The sequence below is a fragment of the Gadus morhua genome, chromosome 2 (assembly GCF_902167405.1).
Source record: "Gadus morhua chromosome 2, gadMor3.0, whole genome shotgun sequence".
In the NCBI taxonomy this organism is placed as follows: Eukaryota; Metazoa; Chordata; class Actinopteri; order Gadiformes; family Gadidae; genus Gadus; species Gadus morhua.
The window spans coordinates 497,811-524,497 of NC_044049.1; the positions used below are offsets into that span (position 1 = coordinate 497,811).

The 26,687-nt window shown below is 51.6% G+C and overlaps 3 protein-coding genes and 1 pseudogene across 3 annotated transcripts; all 4 read right to left on the reverse strand.

The window, feature by feature from the left end:
* Nucleotides 1–101: 101 nt before the first annotated feature.
* Nucleotides 102–5,070, reverse strand: LOC115531743 (ceramide synthase-like). The gene is made up of 6 exons (XM_030341128.1): nt 4,447–5,070; nt 4,013–4,096; nt 3,527–3,728; nt 3,008–3,103; nt 2,150–2,259; nt 102–1,549 (listed from the first exon to the last, which is right to left on the reverse strand). Exons 1-6 carry the CDS (start codon nt 4,578–4,580, stop codon nt 1,399–1,401), a joined length of 777 nt encoding a protein of 258 aa, XP_030196988.1. The 5' UTR covers nt 4,581–5,070; the 3' UTR covers nt 102–1,398.
* A 312-nt stretch (nt 5,071–5,382) lies between these two features.
* nlk1 (nemo-like kinase, type 1) lies at nt 5,383–13,525 on the reverse strand. The gene is made up of 11 exons (XM_030340881.1): nt 12,316–13,525; nt 12,032–12,161; nt 11,238–11,293; nt 10,798–10,904; nt 9,797–9,882; nt 9,400–9,609; nt 8,959–9,060; nt 8,706–8,792; nt 7,979–8,177; nt 7,304–7,397; nt 5,383–7,119 (listed from the first exon to the last, which is right to left on the reverse strand). The coding sequence occupies exons 1-11, from the start codon at nt 12,621–12,623 to the stop codon at nt 7,071–7,073; spliced, it is 1,428 nt and encodes a 475-aa protein (XP_030196741.1). The 5' UTR covers nt 12,624–13,525; the 3' UTR covers nt 5,383–7,070.
* Nucleotides 13,526–14,281: 756 nt separating this feature from the next.
* LOC115531540 (myc-associated zinc finger protein-like) lies at nt 14,282–19,362 on the reverse strand (annotated as a pseudogene).
* A 47-nt stretch (nt 19,363–19,409) lies between these two features.
* On the reverse strand, nt 19,410–23,611 carry cdipt (CDP-diacylglycerol--inositol 3-phosphatidyltransferase (phosphatidylinositol synthase)). The gene is made up of 6 exons (XM_030341145.1): nt 23,394–23,611; nt 22,952–23,086; nt 22,496–22,649; nt 21,087–21,168; nt 20,499–20,580; nt 19,410–20,329 (listed from the first exon to the last, which is right to left on the reverse strand). The coding sequence occupies exons 1-6, from the start codon at nt 23,434–23,436 to the stop codon at nt 20,190–20,192; spliced, it is 636 nt and encodes a 211-aa protein (XP_030197005.1). The 5' UTR covers nt 23,437–23,611; the 3' UTR covers nt 19,410–20,189.
* Between the last annotated feature and the right edge of the window lie 3,076 nt (nt 23,612–26,687).

The window sequence follows — 26,687 nt, forward strand, 5'->3', positions numbered from 1 at the left end:
GTATTCATAAATCAATATTCGCTAGGCATGAGGAGAATGTTAAAGTCGTGATCTTATCAACCACCTCTATAATACCGATGATTAATACCGATCGTTGATATTGATTATTGAATAGGCCTACTTGTTATCGGTTGGTCTTAACAAGCAGCAGATCTTTGTAAAGCAATCATTTAAAGTTTGACACAATCTGATATTGATATCATATCCATCGATGTGCATCGCAAAGCAGGCCGACACTACATACAACAGTAGGCTACCTCATATTAACTACCATATATTATAATTAACTACTATATTAATTACCTCGTATAAACACTAGGCCTGTGTAGACTATATACTATAGTGTTTGGTAGGCGTGGCCTCTACAATGTGTTGAAACAATAATCAGGTTGTGGGATCAATCATTGATGAACCAACTGTTTACAAGCTGAAGACCAGTTTACAGTCCCAGTCCCAGTCCGTAAGAGCTGTAGACCATTAGCCAGTCCCTCCGGTCGCTGGAGCGAGAAGAACAAGACATGACAGAAGAATAAAGTCACATTGTCACATTTCCTTTGGTTTATTCCGGCTGTACAGCAGTTAGCAAGAATGCTACTACTAAACGATGCTGTGGTATAATGTTTGGTTTTATACTAAACAATAAACCACTTCCCCTCTGGAACAGAACAGTGGGCCCAGTAGGTAAACAAGAAGACATCTGCATGAATTCCCTCTTATAAAATAACATCTTATAATAATTAATCTTTTTGAACCCCAGCTCTATCCCTTGAGGTCAAAGGTCCAAGTCCACCTCAGTGTCTGACCATCGGGGGCCAGAGACACCCTGACATGACCATGGTTCCAGGTTAGGGTCAGGGGTGAAGGTCAGGGTCAAGGGTTCAAGGTCAGGGTCCCAGGTTAAGGTCACATCCAGGTGTTAGGTGTATGTGGGGGGTTTTGGATGCAGGTGGTGGTGGTGCAAGTGTGTAGCTGGTGGTGTTTGGGTGGAGGCTGTGCTGTCAGGGTGTAGCGGGTGGTGTTTGGGTGGAGGCTGTGCTGTCAGGGTGTAGCGGGTGGTGTTTGGGTGGAGGCTGTGCTGTCAGGGTGTAGCGGGTGGTGTTTGGGTGGAGGCTGTGCTGTCAGGGTGTAGCGGGTGGTGTTTGGGTGGAGGCTGTGCTGTCAGGGTGTAGCGGGTGGTGTTTGGGTGGAGGCTGTGCTGTCAGGGTGTAGCGGGTGGTGTTTGGGTGGAGGCTGTGCTGTCAGGGTGTAGCGGGTGGTGTTTGGGTGGAGGCTGTGCTGTCAGGGTGTAGCGGGTGGTGTTTGGGTGGAGGCTGTGCTGTCAGGGTGTAGCGGGTGGTGTTTGGGTGGAGGCTGTGCTGTCAGGGTGTAGCGGGTGGTGTTTGGGTGGAGGCTGTGCTGTCAGGGTGTCGCTGGGCGGAGCAGAAGGCGGAGGGCTCCCCTGCAGATGAGGAGGAACCAGTGGACCTGCAGGGCCATCAGGAGGCCGGCCCCCAGGTTGCAGGGCCAGGGCACCTCCAGAGGCACCCGGAGCAGCGGGACCCGCAGGTACCTGCAGCCACGGGAGGGGGCGCTGTGGTCAGCATGGAGCCCCCGCAAACACACCTAAAGGCTTCCTCATTCACAGTGACTGTCTTAAAAAAAGGTAGGGGCGGGGCCTACCTGCTGTAGGGGTAGCACAAGTAGGGGCGGGGCCTACCTGCTGTAGCGGTAGCACAGGTAGGGGGTGGGGCCTACCTGCTGTAGGGGTAGCACAGGTAGGGGGCGGGTCCTACCTGCTGTAGGGGTAGCACAGGTAGGGGGCGGGGCCTACCTGCTGTAGGGGTAGCACAAGTAGGGGGCGGGGCCTACCTGCTGTAGGTGTCGTACAGGTACGGGCGGGGCCTACCTGCTGTAGGGATATCACAGGTAGGGGGCGGGGCCCACCTTCTGTAAGTGTCGTACAGGTAGGGGGCGGGGCCTACCTGCTGTAAGTGTCGTACAGGTAGGGGGCGGGGCCTACCTGCTGTAAGTGTCGTACAGGTAGGGGGCGGGGCCTACCTGCTGTAGGTGCAGTACAGGTAGGGGGCGGGGCCTACCTGCTGTAGGTGTAGTACAGGTAGGGGGCGGGCCTACCTGCTGTAGGTGTAGGAGAGGTAGGGGCGGGGCCTACCTGCTGTAGGTGAGGTACATGTAGGGGAAGAGCAGCACGCGACAGCAGAAGAAGACAAGGATCATCAGCGCTCCGTTGAGCTTGTGGAGGAGAGTCTTCTGCTGTTGGAACTGAGGAGCAGAGGAAGAGGTTCTCTGTGCGTTCCACTGTATGTTCTACGTTGCTTTGATATTTTGTGTTACTTCGGGTTCCCTTAATGAACCAATAGGAGCCCCAGCTCGTGTATAAAGGCGGCGCTGTTCTCCGCCACTGGGGGGTTTATCCATCGTTTTTTTATTGATTGATTGAAAACTTTATTGAACAGCAATTAACAGAAGTGTTCAAAAGGATCAAAAAGCACAATAAAGCCCAAAGGCTTGTTTCCATTGTGGTCCTTTAGATGGAAAGAGAGAAAAAACGCATGGACTAAAACATGGAGGACAAACACACACCACATGGACTACAACGTTGAAAAAAATAAATAAAAAATAGTAGACACACAGACAGTACAATGAACCACATAAGCTGGTGGTTGGTTGTTCTACATATCACTTCCTGTTTGTGCAGTATGTAAATGCAACGTGTGGTTTGCCTTGTCCCTGTTTGTGTTACAGTATGTGCTGCAGAAGAGTAACCTGCTGGAAATCAGCTTTATACTGACTCAGGCCCGTTTTAAATTGTGACGTTGTTATCTTTAATACTTTCCCGTATAACACAAATAAAATCAATAAAAATATAAATAACCCTGAGATAATAACATTTCTACTTGAAATGATGCAATAGATGCTCTTATTAAGTTGGGATGGGTCTTATGAAGGGGTGAGAGATGTTATTCAAATGGGCCAACATGTTATTCATATGTGATGTGAGAGAAGATACCTGGATCAGAACCTTCCCCAGACACACGAAGGGCGTGCTGAGCTCAGCAAGGAAGAGGAGACCCTGGAAGAAGTCCCCCCTCCCCTGCCTGCAGAACTGGGGGAGACAGAGACGGGTCAGGCTCACTCTGCGGGAGGAGACCGCTGTCTACAGACATTACACAGGTCGGATCTGTCCTAGACGCTATAACACATACAGCAGGAGATTTAGCGTTTAGGAACGATGAGAAGCAGAGCCATCATGGCTGCCTCTCCTAAGCCTTTCCCACACCATGCCACAGCATTGAAACCATGGAAGGCTCCACCCCCTGAGGCTAGACTCCACCCCCCCAGGCTAGGCTCCACCCTCTGCGTTAGGCTCCACCCCCCTGGTTAGGCCACACCCACCAGGATAGGCTCCACCCCTCAGGATAGGCTCAGCTAGTTGATTACATCATTGACTCCCCTATCGATTAGCATTGACTACTTATAGGTCCCGGGTTGTTCTAAGTAAAATGTAAATAGTAGTTTCCGTGGTTACCAGAGAGGCGGGGCAGCAGGCCAGCACCATGAAGAGGTGGTGGAGGACCAGAAGGAGCTCGCGGCGCAGGTAGCCCCCCACCCCGACCCCTCCCTCGTGACCTTTGACCTGTAGCCTGTGTCTGTAGCAGAGGAACATGGTGTAGATGTCGAAGACAAAGTAGGGCGTCGCAAAGACAACGTAGGACTCTGAGAGCCAGTGCCTAGAGAGACATGTGGGGGGTGGGGGGGGAGAGAAGAAGTGGGGGAGAGAGAGGGGGGGAAAGAGGGAGTAGGGGAAAGAGGGAGTAGGGGAGAGGGGGGGGGGGGAGAGTTGGTCATTTCCCTGGCAAATGGGGAAAGCTCAGACTTCATTTGACTAGCAAAACAAATGGCCACCTTCTTGCAGCTATGAACCCTGGGTCATTCCTCCCATCTCTGCTGGTCTTAAGAGACCCTGCAGATTAAATGATATAAGATGATCCAACCTGCTCCAACAGGAACTCACCTGTCCCTCATCACGTCCTCACAGGAAGTGACGATGATGACGCCAGCCGAAGACGCCATGATGGCCTGGACCGCCGACACGGCCCTGATACACATAATATAAACAATACTATACATATATGTATATATACTATATATATGATATATAGAAATACACACGGCCCTGATACACATAATATAAACAATACTATACATATATGTATATATACTATATATATGATATATAGAAATACACACGGCCCTGATACACATAATATAAACATGTATATATACTTTATCTATAATATATATACACACTGCCCTGATACATATAATATAAACATATACTATATATATATACACATGTATGCATCTAAATACATAAATATTAATTGTCTAAAATGTGACTTTGTTTGATGGCCTGTATGTGCGTGTGTGTGTGTGTGTGTGTTTTACCGGGCCGATGCAGTGGTAGCGTCTCCATGGTTACAGCCCAGCTGTGTGAGCGTTCGCTTGAAGAAGAAGAAAAGTCCGGGAAAGAAGAGACACCCTCCCACAAGGAGAGACCAGCTGTCTGTCTGTCCGTCCATGCCTGTCTCCGGCTCTACCGCAGTCTGTCTCTCTACTTCAGGCTCTTCATCTCTCCATCCAAAGTGCTGTCTGCCTCTCAGCTGCTATATACGTCTGTCTCTCTCTCTGTCTCTCTCCTCTTCTGTCAGTCTCTCACCCTGCTTCTATTGGTCCCTGTCTCTATGTCTGTCTCACTCAGCTTCTATATGTCTCTCTCTCTCTCGGTCTGTCTCTACTCTTCTATATGTCCGTCTCTATATGTCTGTCTTTGTTTCTATGTGTGTCTCTCTGTTTCTATGTGTGTCTCTCTGCTTCTATGTCTGTCTCTCTGCTGCTGTCTCTCTTTTGTGAGCAGCTTAGAGGGGGTGTGGCCATCTCCTCGAATGGCACCCTTAAGCTTTCAGGTCTTGTGTGTTCTGATTGGCTGCTTGGTGGCTGGAGGCCGGCTGGCTGGGCTTTAATGTAAATACCTGCCAGCTGGTCTACCTGTCAGATTTATCTACAGAAAGACAGGCAGAGAGAGAGACAAGAAAATACAGGAGACAGACAGGTGGAGCAGACACCCCTGCTGAGAACTTTAAAAGCGATTAGGATTTAGAGGGGGTTGTATGTGTGTGTGTGTCAGTCACGCGACCAACATTAACTACCATAAGCTTGCTTATTTAACTAGCCATCTATTGTTAACTAGCTTCATTACCTAGACAACTAGCATTAGCCAGATTTGTTTAACTATTGGACTACGTGTAGTTAGCTTCACAAATTAGCTGACGACCGATAGCATTTTATAATCTGAAAACTTGAAAATCAAGACATACAAGTGGGTATTAAAGATTCCAGTGTCTAGTTTTATTCATGGTCCACTACTTTAAATTCTAAACATCGTTTTTTAAGAAATTCAAGTATTTGTTGGGAACAAGTCAAACATCCTGCTGCTAAAACGTTAAAACAACATCGGTTTCATATCATAAAACAAAATATCAAGAGGATTCTTTTTATACCCGAGAAGAGGAAAGAAATTTGAGGCTGAAATAAGCAATAGTTTAGTTTGTAGGATATGATGCAACTTCCAGATAACCAATAGTTTAGAAGACGTAACTTCCAGATCACCAGTAGGTTAGATGTTAGATGTGGACGTCTAAGTATTGGTAGTTTAGAAGAGGTGTTGAGGCGTGATGATCGCAGTGTGATGGCTGTGGTGACGTTGGGCTGTTGGCTGTGAGCTGTGGGGTGAAGCTAGCAAGCAGGAGTGATGCATCATGTCACACGGGGATGTCATGTCTTAATCCTAATACAGCTAATGCAGAGGTGGGGGGGGGGCGGGGCTTACCCTCTGAAAACACAACTACCAATTCAAAATCAAAACGGATCAAACATCAAACTTACAAAACGGGTCCAGAGTAATATCATTTCCTAAAAGATGAATAATTAAATAAAAAAGGACCACAACATGAATGGTATCGTCCATGTGGACAGCGCTGCTCCGGGGGTGGGGGGGGGTACACATGCAGCTATACAGAGCTCAGGCCCTACAGCGCTCCTAGTGGTGGGAAGGCGAACCGTAGCCCCGGTCACGCTCGGCTTCATGAGCCAGGGAGGTCAGGGCTCAGAGGACGATGAGGTGGGCCTCGGGGAAAATACAAAAGGCTAGAAATACACAGCGGGGCCAAGAACCTCCCTTAGACGGACTGGTCCACTGGGTCCTGGTCCGGGGGGGTCTAGTGGGTCTGTGGTGGTCCGGGGTGGGGGGGCTATAGTTTAAACTCTTCTACCTGCTTCTTCAGACACACACACACACACACACACACTCAATAAATTAAATAAAAGCATGGTCTATTGAGACCCTTCCCTCTACACCTTAAGCCACGCCCTGCCTGGCCGCTCCCAGCCAATCACAAAGCCCGTTTGGCATGGCTGAAGTCGAGGGGGTGGTCTCTGTTCAGCAGGGACACCTGGAGGACCTCTGTTAGCCTAGCCTAGCTTAGCACTGGCATTAGCGCCAACGTCTCAAAGACAATGTTCAGACCACAGACCGTTACCCACAATGCACCAGCAGGTCTCTCTGTAGCATCCGTCAGCGGGCGGGGGGGGGGGGGGGGGGGGGGGGGGTTGGAGGTCCCTGATGGGAGTTGAGGAGGAGCGTGGAGGAGGAGCGCGGCGTTCTGCTACATGGGGCGGCTAACACAGTGCTGCGTGGGGGCGGGGCATGCCTCGTGCGCCTCCTGGGGGAGCAGGAGGAGGAGCAGCGCCTCCTGGGTCCTAGTGCTCCTCCCTGGAATGACTTCAACACCACAAACACTACAGTTTAAACATGAGGAGTAGGAGGAGGAGCAGGGCACCTCCTTCTTACAGGTGTGTGTGTGTGTGTGGGGGACTGTCTGTGTGTGTGTGTGTGTGTGTGTGTGTGACTGTGTCTGTGTGTGTGTGTGTGTGTGTGTGTGTGTGTCTGCATCTTCTTTCCAGTGTCGGTTTGATGGAGGTTTCCCAGAAGCCCCGGCGGTATCGGCCCCTCCTCATCTCTCCTCCTTCCTTGACACCTTGGAGGAGTGCCACGCCGTCGACCTGCACACACACGCACACACACACACACACACACACACACACACACACACACACACACACACACGCACGTTAAATATTGAACTGAATGTTGGCAGGTCGGCCCTCTTCCAGGCGGCGGGGGGAGGAGGAGGTAGAGTTGAGGTGGAGCGAGGTGAGGAGGAGGAGGAGTTGAGGTCTTCCTCACCTGATGAAGGTCTTGAAGGCGGCGCTCTGTGGGTTGATGCAGAGCGGGACTCTCTTCCCCTGCTGGTGCTCCGTGATGAAGCGGTGGATCAGCTCTACGGGATAGAGCAGCGCCGTTAGCCACCGCTAGGCTACCAGCTAATAACCTTACCCGCATGGCTCAGCTAACCGCCGCGCTAAAGTCTCAGCTAACCTTACTAACCGCCATGCTAACGCCTCAGCTAACCTTGCTAACCGCCAGGCTAAAGTCTCAGCTAACCTTGCTAACCGCCATGCTAAAGTCTCAGCTAACCTTGCTAACCACCATGCTAACGTCTCAGCAAACCTTGCTAACCGCCATGCTAACGTCTCAGCTAACCTTGCTTACCGCTAGGCTGAGGTCTCATCTAACCACCGTGCTAAAGCCTCAGCTAACCTTGATAACCGCCATGTTAAAGCCTCAGCTAACCTTGCTAACCGCCAGGCTAAAGTCTTCGGCTAACCTTGCTAACCGCCAGGCTTAAGTCTCAGCTAACCTTGCTAACCGCCATGCTAAAGTCTGAGCTAACCTACCTGACCACCATGCCAAAACCTGAGTTAACCTAGCTAACCACCATGCTAAAACCTGAGCTAACCTTGCTAACCGCCATGCTAAAGTCTGAGCTGCCCTAGCTAGGCGCTAGGCCGCCGCGGGTACCTTTGCCCTGCCAGACGGACAGCAGGCTGTTCTCGTAGCTGTGGCTGAAGGGTCGCTCGGCGGGCGGCTCGAAGTCGCGGGTGTAGACGCGGCCGCTGGGCACCGAGTAGCAGCACTGGCACATGCAGGTGTGGTAGCGCAGCCGGCCCTCGTCCAGGTAGGGGTGGGACAGTGCGTCGCTGCCGGAGATACGCTTGGCCTGCAGGGTGGAGGGAGAGACAGAGAACGGGTGAGACATGGAGGGTACAGGGGGTGGAGGAGTGAGGTGATGGAGGAGTGAGGTGATGGAGGAGTGAGGGGATGGAGTGAGGGGATGGAGGAGTGAGGTGATGGAGGAGTGAGGTACAGGTGATGGAGGAGTGAGGTGATGGAGGAGTGAGGTGATGGAGGAGTGAGGTGATGGAGTGAGGTGATGGAGGAGTGAGGTGATGGAGGAGTGAGGTGATGGAGGAGTGAGGTGACGGAGGAGTGAGGTGACGGAGGAGTGAGGTGATGGAGGAGTGAGGTGATGGAGGAGTGAGGTGATGGAGTGAGGTGATGGAGGAGTGAGGTGATGGAGGAGTGAGGTGATGGAGCAGTGAGGTGATGGAGCAGTGAGGTGATGGAGCAGTGAGGTGATGGAGCAGTGAGGTGATGGAGCAGTGAGGTGATGGAGCAGTGAGGTGATGGAGCAGTGAGGTGATGGAGCAGTGAGGTGATGGAGCAGTGAGGTGATGTGGAGCCTCACCGGGTCGAACACCAGCATGCGGCAGAGCAGGTGCACGGCCTCGTGCGTGGCCGCGTCCGACAGCATGTAGAGCACCGACAGGGAGGGCTGCGGTCAGGGCAGAGGTCGGGGGTCAGAAGGTGCTCTCTCCCGTGTTCCCTCGCCCCCCAGCAGACCAGCCGTGACTCCGTGTCACCGCTGGCCTGGTTACTATCAGGAGGGCGGGGTCACAGGTCGTACTGGTTTATGAGGGTCACGGGGGGGGGGGGCTTACCGGTTTGTGGGGGCCTCTCAGGATGTGGGCGCGGGCGCCCTCGCAGGCCGAGGCCATGGCGGAGAGGGGCGGGGTCCCCAGCAGGTCTGTGATCAGGTCCAGCTGGAACAGGAAGCACAGCGCGGTCAACAGGAGGCACAGCGCGGTCAACAGGAAGAACAGGGACCTCAACAGGAAGCACAGCATGGTCAACAGGAAGCACAGCATGGTCAACAGGAAGCAAAGTCAACAGGAAGCACAGCGCGGTCAACAGGAAGCACAGTCAACAGGAAGCACAGCGCAGTAAAGGAGGAGGAGCACTAGGACCTATACCGTTTTATTTAACACACACACACACACACACACACACACACACACACACACACACACACACACACACACACACACACACACACACACACACACACACACACACACACACACACACACACACACACACACCTGCTGGATGGGGCTCTGGGCCTGGAATAGGATGCGTCGGCCCAGCAGCTCGGCGAAGATGCAGCCCACGGACCAGACGTCGATGGCCGAGCCGTAGTGGCGGCTACCCATCAGCACCTCGGGGGCGCGGTAGTACTGGGTCACCACCTCCTGGGTCATGTGACGCGAGGGGTCGGGCTCCTCCACGCGGGCCAGGCCAAAGTCACAGATCTGGAGGGGAGGGGGGGGGGGGGGGGGGCGGAGCCGGAGCCGTCAGTCAACATGACAACAACAACAAGGTACGATGTGAACTGATCCATGATTTTGTATTGTTTAATGTTTAAGGGCGGGCGGTGACGTGAACCCAGGTTTGGTCAACCTATCATAAAACACAGGGCGGGTTGCCAGGTTGGGCTACCTTGAGCAGACAGTTGGAGTTGACCAGCAAGTTGCCAGGTTTGATGTCTCTGTGGAGGATCCCAGCAGAGTGGAGGTACTTCAGCCCTGGGGGGTGAGGAGGGTATGTGAGGAGCTATTCACACAATACTCAGTATGATGAGTGTTGTTACTAACACAATACTCAGTATGATGAGTGTTGTTATTGACACAATACTCAGTATGATGAGTATTGTTATTGACACAATACTCAGTATGATGAGTATTGTTATTGACACAATACTCAGTATGAGATGAGTATTGTTATTGACACAATACTCAGTATGATGAGTATTGTTATTGACACAATACTCAGTATGATGAGTATTGTTATAGACACAGTACACAGTACGAGATGAGTATTGTTATTTACACAATACTCAGAATGATGAGTATTGTTATTGACAGAAGACTCAGTATGATGAGTATTGATATTGACACAATACTCAGTTTAATGAGTGTTGTTATTGACACAATACTCATGAGATGAGATCATTGAGATCATGAGATCATTAATGTTAAGTTACTCAGTATGAGATTCATTTGTGCTAAAATACTCAAGGTGTTGATAGGAGCGAGGAGGAGGCGGGGGAGTCGGTAGGAGGTGGAGAGGCTAGGGGAACGAGGAGGAGGAGAAGGAGGAGGAGTTAGGGGAGCGAGGAGGAGGAGGAGCTAGGGGAGCGAGGAGGAGCGAGGAGGAGCTAGGGGAGTGAGGAGGAGGAGGCGGAGCTAGGGGAGCGAGGAGGAGGAGGAGGAGGAGCTAGGGGAACGAGGAGGAGGAGAAGGAGGAGGAGTTAGGGGAGCGAGGAGGAGGAGGAGCTAGGGGAGCGAGGAGGAGGAGGAGGAGCGAGGAGGAGCTAGGGGAGTGAGGAGGAGGAGGCGGAGCTAGGGGAGCGAGGAGGAGGAGGAGGAGGAGCTAGGGGAGCGAGGAGGAGGAGGAGCTAGGGGAGCGAGGAGGAGGAGGAGCAGGAGGAGGAGGCCTACCTCTGAGGATCTGGTAGAGGAAGACCTTGATGTGGTCGGTGGTGAGCGGCTGAGGAGACACGATGACCTTGTGGAGGTCGCTCTGCATCAGCTCTGTGATGACGTATCTACCAGCCCGTCAAGGTACACACTGTACTACACACCGCTACACACAACACACAGTCAAGGTACACACTGTACTACACATTGCTAGACACACAACACACTGTCAAGGTACACACTGTACTACACACTCAGGGACAACAATTGGAGGTCAGCTTGCAGAGAGAGAGAGAGCGGTAGAGAGAGGTCAGAGTGCAGAGAGAGAGAGAGAGCGGTAGAGCGAGGTCAGAGTGCAGAAAGAGAGAGCGGTAGAGAGGTCAGAGTGCAGAGAGAGAGAGCGGTAGAGAGAGGTCAGCGAACAGAGAGAGAGCGCGGTAGAGCGAGGTAGTGAAGGATACATCTCCTCGAAGCAGTCGATCTGTGGCGGCTGCAGGATGTCCAGCGCAGACAGAACCTGAGGAGACAGAGACACTCAGACTACAGCTCCCATGATGCACCGGGGCAGGTCACCATCTCTCGTTGGTCGGGGTGAGGTTTGGGTTACTTGGGTCATAATAATGACGGTGGGACGATGGGGTCATGGTAGGGTTATGGAGGTGTGATGTAGGGGTTATGGAGGTGTGATGTAGGGGTTATGGTCAGGTTTATATCTTATTTCTCAAATAGTACACGCTGTTCTTTCTGCAGATTCTAAATCTGACCCCCTCAGCGTGGCTCTTTGGTCCTCTGCTCTCACTGCTTCTCCTTCCTTACATCCTCCCCTACGTCCTACTGGGACACATGACTCCTCCCAGACCCAGAAGGCCTGACTGCAATTAAGAGACGGGTCGTCTCGAATCTACCGACGGCTCAACAGAAGCTGCTACACCAGAGGCATCCTACGATCTGCCTGTCCACCTGGCCTGTCTCAACAGGAGGACCCCCCCATCACTGTAAACGACTCATTACAAATTATTTTAACATTGTTTTATACTACTATGTGTAAATCAGGCCCCCATTGTAGTCCTATCCTTCCCTGGTCGGAGGGAACCCACAGTAGGAGTTCCTTCTGGCCCGTTGTGGGGGGGCTAGAGGTCAGGTTTATCTACGTATTTGGCCTCTAATGCCTGGAGATGGGTGCAGTGATTACATTGTTACAACATTACATGGCCTCGAGATGATGGTGGGTGATGTCGGGGTTGTGGAGCCTTACGTTGTCGTGTTTGAAGAAGCAGAGCATGCGCAGCTCTCTGAAGACCCTCTTGCATGACACCAGGTTCTGGAATACGTTCGGCATCTTCTTCAGCGCCACCTTGCGGCCGTCGCGCGGGTCCGTGACCGACCTAGTCGGGCGGGCAGACACAAGTTAACAGTCGGGTCCGCGGCGATGTTGTACCAATCAAAGGAGGGGGAAATGTTGATTTAAATATTGGCACATTTAGTTTATGAGGAATATAACACAAAAAAAATCGAAAAACTAAAAGAAAACGAGTTTACCAGACAACACCGAAGGCCCCATAGCCGATGGGCCGATCCGGCTCCATTTCCGCCGGGCTTGGCACCTCGCTGGCCGGGTTGCTGTAGGGCTGCGGTACCGCCGCCCCACCACCCGTGCTTCCACCAAGAGACGTCGGGTGACGAGGCGTCCCCGCAGGGGCCGTGGGTCCCGTCAGGCACGGCGTGGCGCTCAGGCCGGTAGACGGGGTTCCAGTAGAAGTGTTAACGCAGAAGTACTTGTGGCCCAGTTCAGAGCCAGGGAACAGGTTTCCACAGACCGCCTGTCGACCTGCCCCGTGGAAGGCCATGCTCACCTCTGGACCCCCGAACTCAGCTTCTTCGCAGACCACCCCGACCTATTCCCGGCTACTGGCGACTAATGCAACCGATTGCTTCCAAATGCATGACGAGGATGATCAGTTTTGTTTGCTTATGCAAAGGTCAGACGTTATGTCCAGCATCGTTTATCGTCAAATAATGAACGGGATAAAGAAAGTGGAGGCGGTCGGACTCCGGGGACCAGTGGGTCGATGCTGGCTCAGGTTAAAAACAGATGAGGAGCCTGGATTACCGGCCGCTGCTCGGCTGGGACCCGCTGAACCACCGTTAGGGACTTATAACAACTTTGATTGACTTAGATCCAAAATGCCTTCTGTTTTGCTGCTGTGTTGTGGTCGGGGTCCTGACCAGCTATGATGCTAACCAGCTGTTAGCATGGAGCTAAGCTGTAGCTGTGACCCATAAAGCCGCCGCCGGCCGTCTATCGTGACCTATATCTCTGCAACTCTCTCCCTGCCTCGACCCATACAGCCCCGGACATCACGAACCACCGGCCTCGTTTCTTCTGGGGTGGCGGCTCAAAAAAAAAGTATTCTGATGTGCGAAACAGGAACAAAAAGCCAAAGTTTCCAGCCGGTGGTTAATCCTGCAGATAGCGTTAGCTTCCTGCTAACAGCTCTGATCCAGTTAGCTTAGCTGAGTTCACTAGCTGGCATCCATGTCGTCATAACCACTCGAGTCCGGCTTTCCTTCCAACCAAGTATAAAGAAAACGGGTCCGTTTAATCCAGGTTTGATGTGGACAAGAAGCGCGGGCATGTAGTGTCAGATGCGCCGGGTATGGAGAGCAAGATGGGCCGGGTATGGAGAGCAAGATGGGCCGGGTATGGAGCAGTAGATGGCCGGGCATGGAGAGCGACGGACGGCAGGAGGGGGAGGAGCCCCCCGTTGGGGGAGGGTTGGGGTAAACAGCCACAAGCAATTGGAATCAATCATGATTATCGATATGGCATTATTACTTTGTTGGCCTCATTGGCCTAATCACTTTTTAATTACTAAGTTGGATCTAAAATCTATCTATTTAAAAAAAAAAATATATGTTTTAATTTCTATATTGCATATAGGCTCCTTAATTTAAAATCCATGTATTTTTTTTTTTTTTTTTACATTGCATCTCATTTCCTTCACTTTCCATATACAACTCTGACTAACGTAATATTAATTCATTTATTATCTGTCAATAAGACTCAATAAGACCCATAAATGCATTTTTTACTGCCTTTTAATACAGTAGTACGGCGCTATGCACTATGCATCAAATACACTCAATATAAGCAGCACAGATAGAGAAAATATCCACAAGGTAGCTCACATACGACATGAACGTCCACAACGAAGACCGTCTGATTCTACCGAGCACATTCGATGTCCGGGAGAATATACACTTCATGATCGTAGCCTTATAAAAATGTTTATTGACACGATAACCCATGTGGTAGATACTGGAGTAGACTGGTCCTTCATGTTGGGGGAAGATGCAGAGGAAGAAGGTTCGGAACTGGTTTGTTGCCACATTGGTAGCAGAGTAACAAAGAAATTAACATTTAGTACCTCCCTGTTTATTACATATTTTAACAGAAATATCAGGCCAAAAGATAATAAAAAAAAGAAGGCGTGACCAGCCCTGAAACAAACAAAAGATTCATGAGTTCATCATGGAACATGTGTGGATGGTAACAGTGTGTGTGTCAATACTGTTGTCTCCATGGAAACGGGACACGCCCACGTGGCCGTGCCGGCAGGACAAACAAACAAAAGTAATCCCAGCCCAGAGGGGTGGACGACAGCCGCGCCCTGCTCCTCCTCCGCCTCCTCCGACTGCTCCCCCTGCTTCTCCTGCTCCTTCGGCGCCGCTAGCTGTGGGTGGAGGAGGTGTTGATGCTGGAGGTGTTGATGCTGGAGGTGTTGATGGTGGAGGTGTTGATGGAGGAGGTGTTGATGGAGGAGCAGTCGCTGACCAGCAGGGCCACGCTGTTGCCGCTGGTTACCGCGACCGACATGCTGGCCCCGCCCCCCATGGCCCCGCCTCCGGTGCTGGAGGAGGGGGAGGAGGTGGTGGGGGGCGGGGCGGCGTGGGTGCCCATGTGACCCTGGAGCTGCGTGGCCGTCTTGCACTGGACCCCGCACAGCTGGCAGAGCAGGACGCCCCCCCCCCCGGACCCCCCCGCTCTCCTTCCACTCCTGGCCGTGGTGCTTCTGGGCGTGGACCCGCAGGTAGGTGAGGGTGGTGAAGCCTGGGGACACACAGAGAACCTTCACCTGGGCACACCTTCCACCTGGCCTACCCTCACCTGGCCTAGGTGAGGCTCAGGGAGCTCTCCTCACATGAATGGAGAGAGAGAGAGAGAGAGAGAGAGAGAGAGAGAGAGAGAGAGAGAGAGAGAGAGAGAGAGAGAGAGAGAGAGAGAGAGAGAGAGAGAGAGAGAGAGAGAGAGACCATGACACTGCCTGGTCTCTCTCCTCTCACGCTCTCTCTCCTGTGTGGTTGCCATGGTTACAGTTGGACGTACTGCGGTTGCAGAGGTGGCAGGCGTGGTGCTGCGATTGGTTGTGGACCCTCATGTGGTCGGTGATGTAGGCGGCGGACAGCAGCTTCCCACAGATGTGGCAGGGGACCTTCTCCTCGTGGCGGATCAGGTGAGCGCGCAGCCGGTCGCGGGTCGCGAACGCAGAGGAGCACGTCTGCACAGACACACGGGTTCAGAGGAGCCCTGCAGTACTACTACAACACTAATACTACTACTACACTACTACTACAACACTACTGCAACACTACACGACCACTACAACAGAGGAGCACGTCTGCACAGACACACGGGTTCAGAGGAGCCCGGCAGTACTACTACAACACTAATACTACTACTACACTACTACGACACTACTACTACAACACTACTGCAACACTACAACAGAGGAGCACGTCTGCACAGACACACGGGTTCAGAGGAGCCCTGCAGTACTACTACAACACTACTACAACACTGCTACACTACTACTACAACACTACTACAATAACACTAAAACACTACTACAACACTACTACAATACTACTGCAACAATGCTACACTACTACAACAATACAGACAGACAGACAGACAGACAGACAGACAGACAGACAGACAGACAGACAGACAGACAGACAGACAGAAAGTGAGGCGGATGCACAGACGTTTACTGTGCACTTGAAGGGTCTCTCCGTGGAGTGAACTTGTCTGACGTGGCTGTTGAGGTGGTCGGGTCTGCAGGAAACAGAACATCCCAAAGGATTTGAATGCTCCGAGAGTTACATTTAGAGTTGGCTGTGGTGTGGTTTAAGCTAGCAGCTTAGGGTGCAAAGTGAACCGTGCAGTTAGCTTTGAGGAAGTATATTCTAATAACTGTAAATTAACTTGGCTGAGAGCTGTTACTTTCTTGTCTTGTCGTACATAAGGGCGTGTCCTCCAGGCAAGCAGGGGGTGCTGTGGGCTCTACCTGGAGAAGGCCTTGGCGCAGTGGGGGCAGATGTAAGGCTTCTCCACGCCCCCCTGGTGTGAGCGGACGTGGTAGGACATGCGGTCCTTCCTCTTGAAGCGCTGCTGGCACACGGGGCAGGAGTACGGCTTCTCGTCCGAGTGGGAGAGGCGGTGGCGGTTCAGGTGGTACACGTCCCGGAAGGCCTTCCCGCACGCCTCGCACGCGTGGTTCTTCCTCACCTGGCTGGCCACCGCGGTCACGCTGCGAGGGGGACCCGGGGAAATCTGAGAAACACAAACAAAAATAACTCAAGTGTATGGCCGAAAAACAGCCTCCATCCAAAGAGAGGATCAGGACAACAATCACACCAGACATTGGATGGATCCATGTTAAGGTGCAGTCTAGAGTAAGACACACACCCAGCACAAAAGCACTTGGCTCCAACCCCACTGTGTACAGTCTACCAGTAGGCCTGCTGGAGCCCGATGTCCTGACCCCTAGCTGCGCCTTCAGGCCATGGATCTGATCTGAACGCTGCACACACCTGTTCCAAGGCTCCCACCACCACCAGGGCGGCCTGGATGGGTTGAGGCGGTGCTGCCATGGTTACGGTTGCCGGGGCGACGGACACGGCGAGGGGTTGCGCCTGCTGGTTGGAGCGCGACGGGAGGGGCTCTGGGGCGGCGGGGGGGGGCAGGGTGAGGTGGAGCAGGGACAGCGGCACCGCCCCCTTCTCCCGGGCGGCGCGGTCCTTCATGCGGACGCCCGTGTGGACGGACTGGTGTCGCCGCAGGTTGTAGCTGTTCTTGAACTGCTTGCTGCAGGTCGCACAGATGTGGGCCGGGCGGCCGACCTTGGAGAGAGGCTTGACTGGAGAGAGAGAGAAGTGGGGGGGGGGGGGGGGGGGGGGGGGGACAGAGGGAGAGGGGGAGGGGGGGAGGGAGAGAGAGAGAGAGAGACAGAGAGGGGGGGGGGCGAGGGAGAGAGAAAGAGAGAGGGGGGGGGAGGGAGAGAGAGAGGGGGGGGGGGAGGGAGAGAGAGAGACAGAGAGAGGGAGGGGGAGGGGGGGAAGAGAGAGAAAGAAATGTGTGCTATTAGAGTGTTTCTGGCTGACGGACGTATACAGCAAATCTCTTCTTAGTAACTCAGAACTATTTAGTCTGTCAACATCATGTTACGAGTCACACCTCCGGGGAGATAGTCTGAACCAGCAGCAGAATCCTTATTTGGTATGTGGGAGACTTTAGTGACCTCCTCTCTGCAGCCACGGAGCCCTGGAACACTTGGAATGAAACCGGCATGAATCAATGGTGGACACGACTCCTCCCCTATGAGACGTGACTCCTCCCAGATGAGACGTGACTACTCCCCTATGCCTATGAGACGTGACTCCTCCCAGATGAGACCTGACTCCTCCCCTATGAAACCTGACTCCTCCCCTATGAGACGTGTCTCCTGTCTGATGAGATGTGAGTCCTCCCTAAAGAGACCTGACTCCTCCCCTATGAGACGTGACTCCTCCCCCATGATACCTGACTCCTCCCCCATGATACCTGACTCCTCCCTTGTGATACCTGACTCCTCCCTCCAGCCTCAGTCTCAACAGGACTCAACATTTCTGGTATTTGGGGAGTTTGTTGTTTTCCAGAAGTGCTCTGTAGTCAGGTTGACTCAAAGCCCAGTCTCCTATGACGCTGCCCCCCTACCTAGAGGTCCAGGGAGGCTAAACCACACGGTCTACACGGTTCACTAGTGGACGTGGTGCGGTCATGGATGTTAGTGTGGATGTCTAGATCTTACCCCAGCTTGAATGACCTGTCTAGCCCTACATGACCTGTCTGTCTCCCTGGCCTACCTGCGGGGGGGTCCTCGCTGAGGGCCGCCGTGTCCACCGTGGAGGGGGGCGGGGCCAGGTGGTCGTCATGGGGACTGGGGTTGGAGCCACTGAGCTCGGGCAGCATGTCTGCTTCTGATTGGCTCTGAGCAGCAGGCGTCTGAGTAAAACAGGAGAGGAACATCACATTATATTATAATTACATTTTAGATACTAAACTTGTTGTATAGTATATAACTATATATTATGACTTTTATGAAACCTAGTTAATCCTTCACTGATGATGAGTGCGTAGAATAATATAGTTAATCCCACCTTTTGACTAATGTTAGTGTATTATTTAACTTTATTAATCCCAAATGTTATGTTATAAAATCCTGTCTCCTACAGCGTTGGGGAAGGGAGTTGGGCTCCCCTCCATCCTGATCTCCTCCCTCCCTCCCTCCCTCCCTCCCTCCCTCCCTCCCTCCCGTCAGACCCCCCTCCCTCCCGGATCACAGACCGGACATCGGGGCTTACCTGGAACAGGAAGTTACTCCAGGAGGTATCCATGGCAGGTGTGTCCGGGCGGGTCGATAAACCAATCAGTGTCGGTGAGGGAGCGCAGACGGATGAGAGAACATGGAGGTAGAGGCTAAGGACCGCAGGACCTTAGTACCCCGGTCCTATGTGGTTCTAGGGGGACGTGTTAGTAAAACCAGATGAATCTGATTGGAATGTCTTCTACTTTCTGTTCTTAATGTGATGTCTACAGTCGGTTATATCGGTGTCTTAATATAAACCTATTCTGAACAAAGATCACGTGATGCATGCAAAATAAGATGACAATGGAAAAATGATTAAATGATGCAATTAAAATGTAATCATGCTCATCAGCAGCGTTGGGGAAACCAGTCTTTTATTGCGATAGCTCCAAAAGGCCGAGACGATGGATCCAAAGCCTCGGTATTGCGTAAACCTTGTCCCCCAACTAGAGACCTCCTCGTCGGGCGTGATCCGTGGCTCCGCCTCGCCGTTTCAATCGAAAGGGTGACATCTTTCTATTTTTTTTTAATTCTCGCTCTCCCTCCCACCCTCACTGTCTTTCTTCCTTTTCTTTTTTTATCTCTTCTCCTCTCTCCCCCTCCGGTTCCCCCGCCGCGGTCCCCCTCGTTTAAAGGGAAAGTATTTGGTGCGCCTCCTCCTCCTCTTGTGCCGCACCGCGTCCCTGCCGCGTCGCCGCCGCGCCGCCCCCGCCTCCTCCTCCTCGTTGGCCGACAGATATTCACATTCCCGAGGAGCTCGAAACCAAATCAAACCGGGCGCCGTTTCCCCGCCGCGACCCGTTCTGCCGCACCGCTAACGACCCGCTCCCCTTATCACGCAGACCGCTCGTCGGTGCGGCGCAGCTTTGACATACCGCGTCCGCCCGCGTATTAAAGCTGAGGACGCGCGCCAGAGCAACAGCTGGATCAGTGACGACACATGTGTTGATGTCAACACGGAGCCGTCACGCGTTGAGGCTTTATTATGCATGTGAACACATTAAAATAACAACATAACCTTCTATCCTAAAACATTTCCAAAGCACTTTACAGAACAGTCTAATTGAACTGTTGTTATGGTTACGGTCTGTTATCTTTAATGATGACACTCTGTCACTCAAACACCTTCAGTTTGGCATGGAAAGGAAACATTTGAAAGTGGAAGTACAGCACATTACTATATATAATATAACAAGTATGGTTCTCTCTACTCTTCAAGCTGATCCTAACAGCACATCACTCTTTATAACATAACAATAACATAACATAATAATATTGTGGCGAATATGGCAAAAGCAGAGGTGTGCTATATTCTTTCAGTGACTTCATTGAATCCCAGAGTACCCCCTTAACCACAACAAAGCTCAACGAGCACCCCGTAACCACAACAAAGCTCAACCGTCTTTTTAACCCTAACTTCCGCACCACAAAGCATGATGGGAACACATCAACCAATAGCAGTCGTATAACAACACAACAAACATAACCCTGGCGCTACAATATTAACGCTGTGTCTTCAAGCTGAGGACCAGAAGGAGCACAGGCAGTACATCTATACATCTGAATGGATACTTTATTTTCCACACACACACACACACACACACACACACACACACACACACACACACACACACACACACACACACACACACACACACACACACACACACACACACACACTTCTATGACCCCAGCCCCCATCTAGCCACGCCTCCTCCTCGTCTCTCATTGGTCCTTGACGGCCTGTCTCTCAGCAGCGTCCAGGGCGGCCATGTTCTGGGCGGCGGTGATCAGATGCAGAACACTGATCCCTGACTTCAGGAGGCAGATGATCCCGCACACACCTTCTAGGACCAGCATCCACACTGAGGGGAACACATCACACAGAGATATACACACACCTTCCAGGACCTGCCTCCACACTGCAGACAACACATCATATATATTCACACACACACACACACTCTAGTACAACAGTAGACCTAGCAGTATAATAGAGACACTAGTGGACTCAAGTCAGCCAGTAGATCCTACCTGCTGGTTCTGGGGTGTGGTAGAGGAGGTAGAGCAGGCAGAAGAACATCTCGTTGCCCATACACATGACGAACAGCACCGGCTGGAGGGAGACAGGGGTTAAGCGAAGCTAGACTCACTGCTCTAGAGAGAGGAGCAGACTCACTGCTCTAGAGAGAGGTGCAGACTCACTGCTCTAGAGAGAGGAGCAGACTCACTGCTCTAGAGAGAGGAGCAGACTCACTGCTCTAGAGAGAGGAGCAGACTCACTGCTCTAGAGAGAGGTGCAGACTCACTGCTCTAGAGAGAGGAGCAGACTCACTGCTCTAGAGAGAGGAGCAGACTCACTGCTCTAGAGAGAGGAGCAGACTCACTGCTCTAGAGAGAGGAGCAGACTCACTGCTCTAGAGAGAGGTGCAGACTCACTGCTCTAGAGAGAGGTGCAGACTCACTGCTCTAGAGAGAGGAGCAGACTCACTGCTCTAGAGAGAGGAGCAGACTCACTGCTCTGGAGAGAGGAGCAGACTATTAGCCTTGCTTTAGAGAAGCATAGAGACTTGTAAAGTCTGAGGTCAGTGCGAACTGAGTGAGTACTGTGTGTATACGGACCTTGGAGGTGTAGTAGAGTCTGAGGGCCGGGTTCCCAGACAGGTCAATGATCTTGTGGCTTGTGGAACCCTTCATCATGGAGCTGATGAAACACAACATCTCAACATCTCAACAATCCTCTCGTCTTATGAACACAACCTCCAACCGGGCCGACCCACCTATACAGGCATGTCTCACTTACACAGGTGAGTCTCACCTAGGGTTGGGTATCGTTTGGGTTCTATCCGATACCGGTGCCTACTCTGTACTTTTCAAACGGTTCCTGTGCTAAAACGGTTCTCGAACCGGTCCTTAAAAAAATGAAACTGCACACATTTGCATACATGCCCGACTTGTTATGAGTTTTACATTAAGCAGAAAGTCAGCGGACAGAGTTGAATGGCAACGGTGTTTGCTAGCCTACTTGATATGCAAGATTTAAGGTTGGCATTAAATAACTCGACTTACCCGAAGAGTCTGCTGTGTGTGCTGTGACTGATAAATATCTTTTAAAAAAAGAATTACAAATAATATTAATTACTCGCTGAAAGCAGGCAGGCATTCATCATGGCGCAACATTACTGCCAAAGTCATATTAAATAATATAACGCGGTTGCGCAAGGCAGCCACAGGAGACGCCAACATTTTTTTCAACCGCTCGGTACCGCGCTGTATTAATTCCCAATTTTTGAAAAGAAAAAGTATTTGAAGCGAATAACGACTCTTTTTTTGATTTGTTTATTTGGTTTTGAACAGAAAGTTTGGATGCATGCATCAGCTTTGAGTTTGTTTGTTTGTTACTTTAAAATGACATTCGCTAGCAACACGCACACACACACACACACGTTCATTCACGTTCACCCACTACAACCTGCCGATCTTCAATCAAAACAACATCAAGTAAGTGATGCCGCAGCGCGTTGACAAGTCCGTCCCGAGTCTCGAGGCGCCACAGGTTTTATGGTTTATATGTTTGAAAGCCGTGACACACACTTTTACCAGTTGGCCTGAAATACCACGCCTCGCATGGACCTATAAAGAAAGCCGTAGTCGTACCATCCGTGTTTAGCGCAACATTGAAAAGGGTCCCGTCTGAAACAGTGTCGCGCGGCACTGCGTTCCGAACACACCTGTGCAGGTGTGTTACCTGTTCAGCGGTGTGCTACCTGTGCAGGTGTGTGCTACCTGTGCAGGTGTGTGCTACCTGTGCAGGTGTGTGCTACCTGTGCAGGTGTGTGCTACCTGTGCAGGTGTGTGCTACCTGTGCAGGTGTGTGCTACCTGTGCAGCAATGTGTTAACTGTGCAGGTGTGTTACCTGTGCAGGTGTGTGTTACCTGTGCAGGTGTGTGTTACCTGTGCAGGTGTGTGTTACCTGTGCAGGTGTGTGCTACCTGTGCAGGTGTGTGCTACCTGTGCAGGTGTGTGTTACCTGTGCAGGTGCAGCCAGTGGCTGGAGATGTCGAGGCACATGCTGATCTGGAAGAGGAAGGTGTAGGAGGGGTAGAGCAGCGCCAGGTTGACCAGGAGACACATGGTGGCGCAGCGGTCGGTCAGCATGTCCAGCATCGCACCGAACTTAGTGCCTGTCAAGGTTACAGGAAGGACAATGAGAATCAGCATAAACATGGGTGACAAAATGAAAATATGACTCAAATACAGTCAGGAATATTCATTTGGAACAACACCTATAACACAGATAGGAAATTAAAGCAGTGGTCAGGAAGATTACCGGCTGAGTTTCCGGGTTCAATCCCCAACGTTCACAGTCAACCTGGAGACCCCTAGACTCCGCTAGTCCTACCTGGAGCCCCCTCGCCCCCTTGCCCTACCTGGAGCCCCAGCCCTCGCCCTACACTGGTTGTCGGGGGGGGGGTACAGAGCTCACTTTGGTTGAGGGCGCGTGCGGCGTGGCCATCGAAGGCGTCCAGGAGGCCACTGAGGAGGTAGCAGAACGCCGCGGGGAGCGGACAGCACGGCATCAGAGCGAAGGAGAGGAAGGCCAGCGCGATACGGGCATACCCTGGAGGAAAGGAGGAGAGGAGAGAAGGAGAGAAGAGGGGGAGAGGATAGGGGTAGAGAGAGTAGAGGGGAGGGGAGGAAAGGAGAGAGGAGAGGAGGAGAGGAGAGGGGGAGAGAGAGGAAAGGAGAGAGGATATGAGGAGAGGAGAGGGGGAGAGAGAACAGTTGAACAGAAGAACAGGGGGAGAGAGGAGAACAGGAGGAAAGCGGGATGGAGGAGGAAAGAGGAGCAGGAGGGAGAAGGAGGAGAGGAGGTTAACTTAGTTGTTTCAGAACCAACTCAGCTCCTCATACAGTAGATTACTTACCGATCAGATTCGGAACGAAGAGGAAGATATTGTCTTCCGCCATCCTGTCTCAACGCAGCAATAAAACGAATAATAAGACGAATAATAAACTGCAAACAAGCGAACAATAATTTAAACTAGTAAACGGATTAAACTGGTTGTTGGTTTTGTCGCCGCTTTTTGCGTCTCTCACACAGGAAATGTCAGTATCCGACGAGTGACGACAGGCTTCCGGTCGAATCCGGTTGGACAAGACGTTTGTGATGACAGGAAGACCCGCCCACAAACACCAACGAGCTTCTGACGGAAGAAATATGAATTGCAAAAAATATATATAGAGAGATATTAATATATGTATTCAAAAATCATTATTTTTTATAGGATTTACGCGTTGGTTTTAGATGATATATTTTCTCTAAAGCTTTCAGTCATTAGTAATTCTCTTTTGTTGCAGACAATAGAGTGTTAATATTATATCATGGATCGACAGGAGGACTTATCGGTTTAGGTTCAACATAACGAAATTGTACTAAAACACATCCTAAAAACATATTTGAAACAGAAAAGCGAAGTCAGTGGAAAACCGTTGGTGATACTGTCCGTGAAACAGGCAGTGGTTGCAAAGCAAATCATTCTCGGTATCTTTTGGTACCTTAGTATTAATAGTATATCTAAATCCATCTGGATATCATTAATAATATCCGCTCCTCTTCTTGAGGAGATGAAGACTCGACCTTGGACGGCAGCTTATTAATACTTCCTCTAATTATCGAGGACATTAAAGTCTTCGGCTCTCGGGGGCTTCGGGTCCAACTCTTTAACTCCTTATAGTTCTTACCAAATGAGATCTCTTTGCTCCATATCTGGGTACCTCTAGTTTAATGACATTTTTAATTATAACTAAATAAGCATGCAATTATTAGATTAAGGTATTTTATATATATTTGCAACGCGGAATGTATTTGTCCTTATGTTACACGTTTGACGCAATACTACCATCCTGTTACGGAACAGTATGACGGGTGTGTGAAGCTCACCTCGTTTATGACTGAGCTGCACCTTCCAGGCGCTCTACTTCAGAGCCAACAAGGCTACATGGCCCTGCTAAACTCTGTCCCCCACAATGAACAGTTATACAGTACAACAATCGTATCTTATCTGGTGTAAAGGTACCTTAACCACAGTTGGCCTGCACGCTGTCCTATCACACACCGAGAGGACTCCTCCTTGATCAAGATGATCACTTATTCTGATCACCTTAATGTGAATGATGTTCAGAAATAGCTTTAAGTTATGTTATCTTCTAGATCTGTAGAGCGCGGATCTATTCTCCCCAACTCTAGATCTGTCGGGGGTAGATCGGTGTTCTCTAATTTAAGGTCTAATTTTTAATATTTACAGCACAGCGGTGACATCACAGCTCTTTAAAGCAGAATCAACAGTCAGGACAAATCGATGCACTTCCTCTTTTATTTTCTCCAAAAGTATTTTTTTTTCACGTTTCTGTACATCTAAGGACGTCCCCCGTCGCCATGACGCCCGGGCCGGACAACAGCTGACCGGGCCAACCAATGGGAGCGGGAGGGAGGAGTTGGCAGTGAGAGTGGATCATGGCTGAAGACAGGGGGGGGGGGGGGGGGGGGAAGGGTCCAGGTGTCAACTCATTCTCCTCCATCCGTGCAGATGAGGTAGTCATGACAACGCCAAACTTGAATCTGTCTCCCGTGGCAACGGCTAGAGGACTGGGGGCGCCACTGTGCAAAATTGAAATACCGACTTGACGCTCCCCAATCCGTCCATCGCCGCGGCCACGGGACGCTCCTGAACGTTTCCGTAGCAACAGCCACAGTATGTTCCTGAAGTTCCGTAGTAACTGCCATGGGATGCTCCCCAACGTCATCTCCATAGCAACCGCTTCTCAAACGCTATCGGTGGCGGAGATCGTTCACAACAATAAAAAAAATTACAAAATTAAAAGAATAAAAACAAAGATGGCACCCAACAGAGGACAGTTCCAGTCCAAATGCTAATACTGTTCTTCACAAGGCCACACCCACCCCGTGGCCACACCCACCCCATGGCCACACCCACTCAGGGGTCAAGCCCCCCCTTTTAGTATTCCTTAAAAAATAAAGCAACATTAGTCAGAAGGTAAAACCTGTTTGTGCCTCACAGTAACATTGCTTCAACGCCCTCTAGTAAAAAATACTACGAATAAACGATTCATTCCGGTAGTACTGCTGCTGCGGAGTAGTACTACTGGTACTTAATAATGATTCTTACTAGTAATGCGGATTACTAGTACTAGGGTAGCACTAGTAAAGTATTACTATTTAATGCTATTTAACGTGAGTGCCTCGCTGGTCCAGGAGTCGCCTCTCTGGAAACTCCTGGACGCGCCCACCCATTGTGCAACACCTCCGTGATGTCATCAGTGACCTCACGGCCGGACGACTCCGTGATGTCATCAGTGACCTCACGGCCGGACACCTCCGTGATGTCATCAGTGACCTCACGGCCGGACGACTCCGTGATGTCATCAGTGACCTCACGGCCGGACACCTCCGTGATGTCATCAGTGACCTCACGGCTGCATTGAGCAGTAGAGACGTCTCCTCCCTTATTTACATAGTTACACGGTCTAAACAGCCCTTGCCTCCTCTCACCACCTCCTCTCTCCTCGCTGCAGAGCGTTCCCTGGGAGAGGAGGACCTGGAGGAGGCCTCAGGGGCCCTAAGGACATTCTATAGAGGATGGAGCTCGACTGGATCTAAAACAGTCCTACTAACACGGGTTCTACTGCAGCTCTAGTCTATAGCTCTGGAACGCTCTCAGATAACAGTGGTTAAAATGTCCCCCCAGAGGAGGAGGAGGAGGGAGAGGGGGGGGGGTTAGGAGGTGGGGGTGGGGTTAGGAGGTGGGGGGTGGGGTTAGGGGGGGGGGGGGGGTTCGGAGGGGGGGGGGGGGGTTAGGAGGTGGGGGGTGGGGTTAGGAGGTGGGGGGTGGGGTTAGGGGGTGGGGTTAGGAGGTGGGGGGTGGGGTTAGGGGGTGGGGGGGGGGTTAGGGGGTGGGGTTAGGAGGAGGAGGGGGGTAGGGTTAGGGGGTGGGGTTAGGAGGTGGGGGGTGGGGTTAGGAGGTGGGGGGTGGGGTTAGGAGGTGGGGGGTGGGGTTAGGAGGTGGGGTTAGGAGGAGGAGGGGGGTAGGGTTAGGGGGTGGGGTTAGGAGGTGGGGGGTGGGGTTAGGAGGAGGAGGGGGGTAGGGTTAGGGGGTGGGGTTAGGAGGAGGAGGGGGGTAGGGTTAGGGGGTGGGGGGTGG

Excerpts from the sequence above, each read along its gene's own strand:
- LOC115531743 (XM_030341128.1), bottom strand. The coding sequence starts at position 4,580 with ATGGACGGACAGACAGACAGCTGGTCTCTCCTTGTGGGAGGGTGTCTC. Across the intron at positions 4,097-4,446 it reads GCTACCACTGCATCGGCCCG|GGCCGTGTCGGCGGTCCAGG; the intron begins GTAAAACACACA and ends TATGTGTATCAG. Across the intron at positions 1,550-2,149 it reads ATGTACCTCACCTACAGCAG|GTACCTGCGGGTCCCGCTGC; the intron begins GTAGGCCCCGCC and ends CCGTGGCTGCAG.
- nlk1 (XM_030340881.1), bottom strand. The coding sequence starts at position 12,623 with ATGGCCTTCCACGGGGCAGGTCGACAGGCGGTCTGTGGAAACCTGTTC. Across the intron at positions 12,162-12,315 it reads GGGGCCTTCGGTGTTGTCTG|GTCGGTCACGGACCCGCGCG; the intron begins GTAAACTCGTTT and ends CCGCCCGACTAG. Across the intron at positions 8,178-8,705 it reads GCATGCTGGTGTTCGACCCG|GCCAAGCGTATCTCCGGCAG; the intron begins GTGAGGCTCCAC and ends TCCACCCTGCAG.
- cdipt (XM_030341145.1), bottom strand. The coding sequence starts at position 23,436 with ATGGCGGAAGACAATATCTTCCTCTTCGTTCCGAATCTGATCG. Across the intron at positions 22,650-22,951 it reads CGCACGCGCCCTCAACCAAA|GCACTAAGTTCGGTGCGATG; the intron begins GTGAGCTCTGTA and ends TAACCTTGACAG. Across the intron at positions 20,581-21,086 it reads GACTCTACTACACCTCCAAG|CCGGTGCTGTTCGTCATGTG; the intron begins GTCCGTATACAC and ends GTCTCCCTCCAG.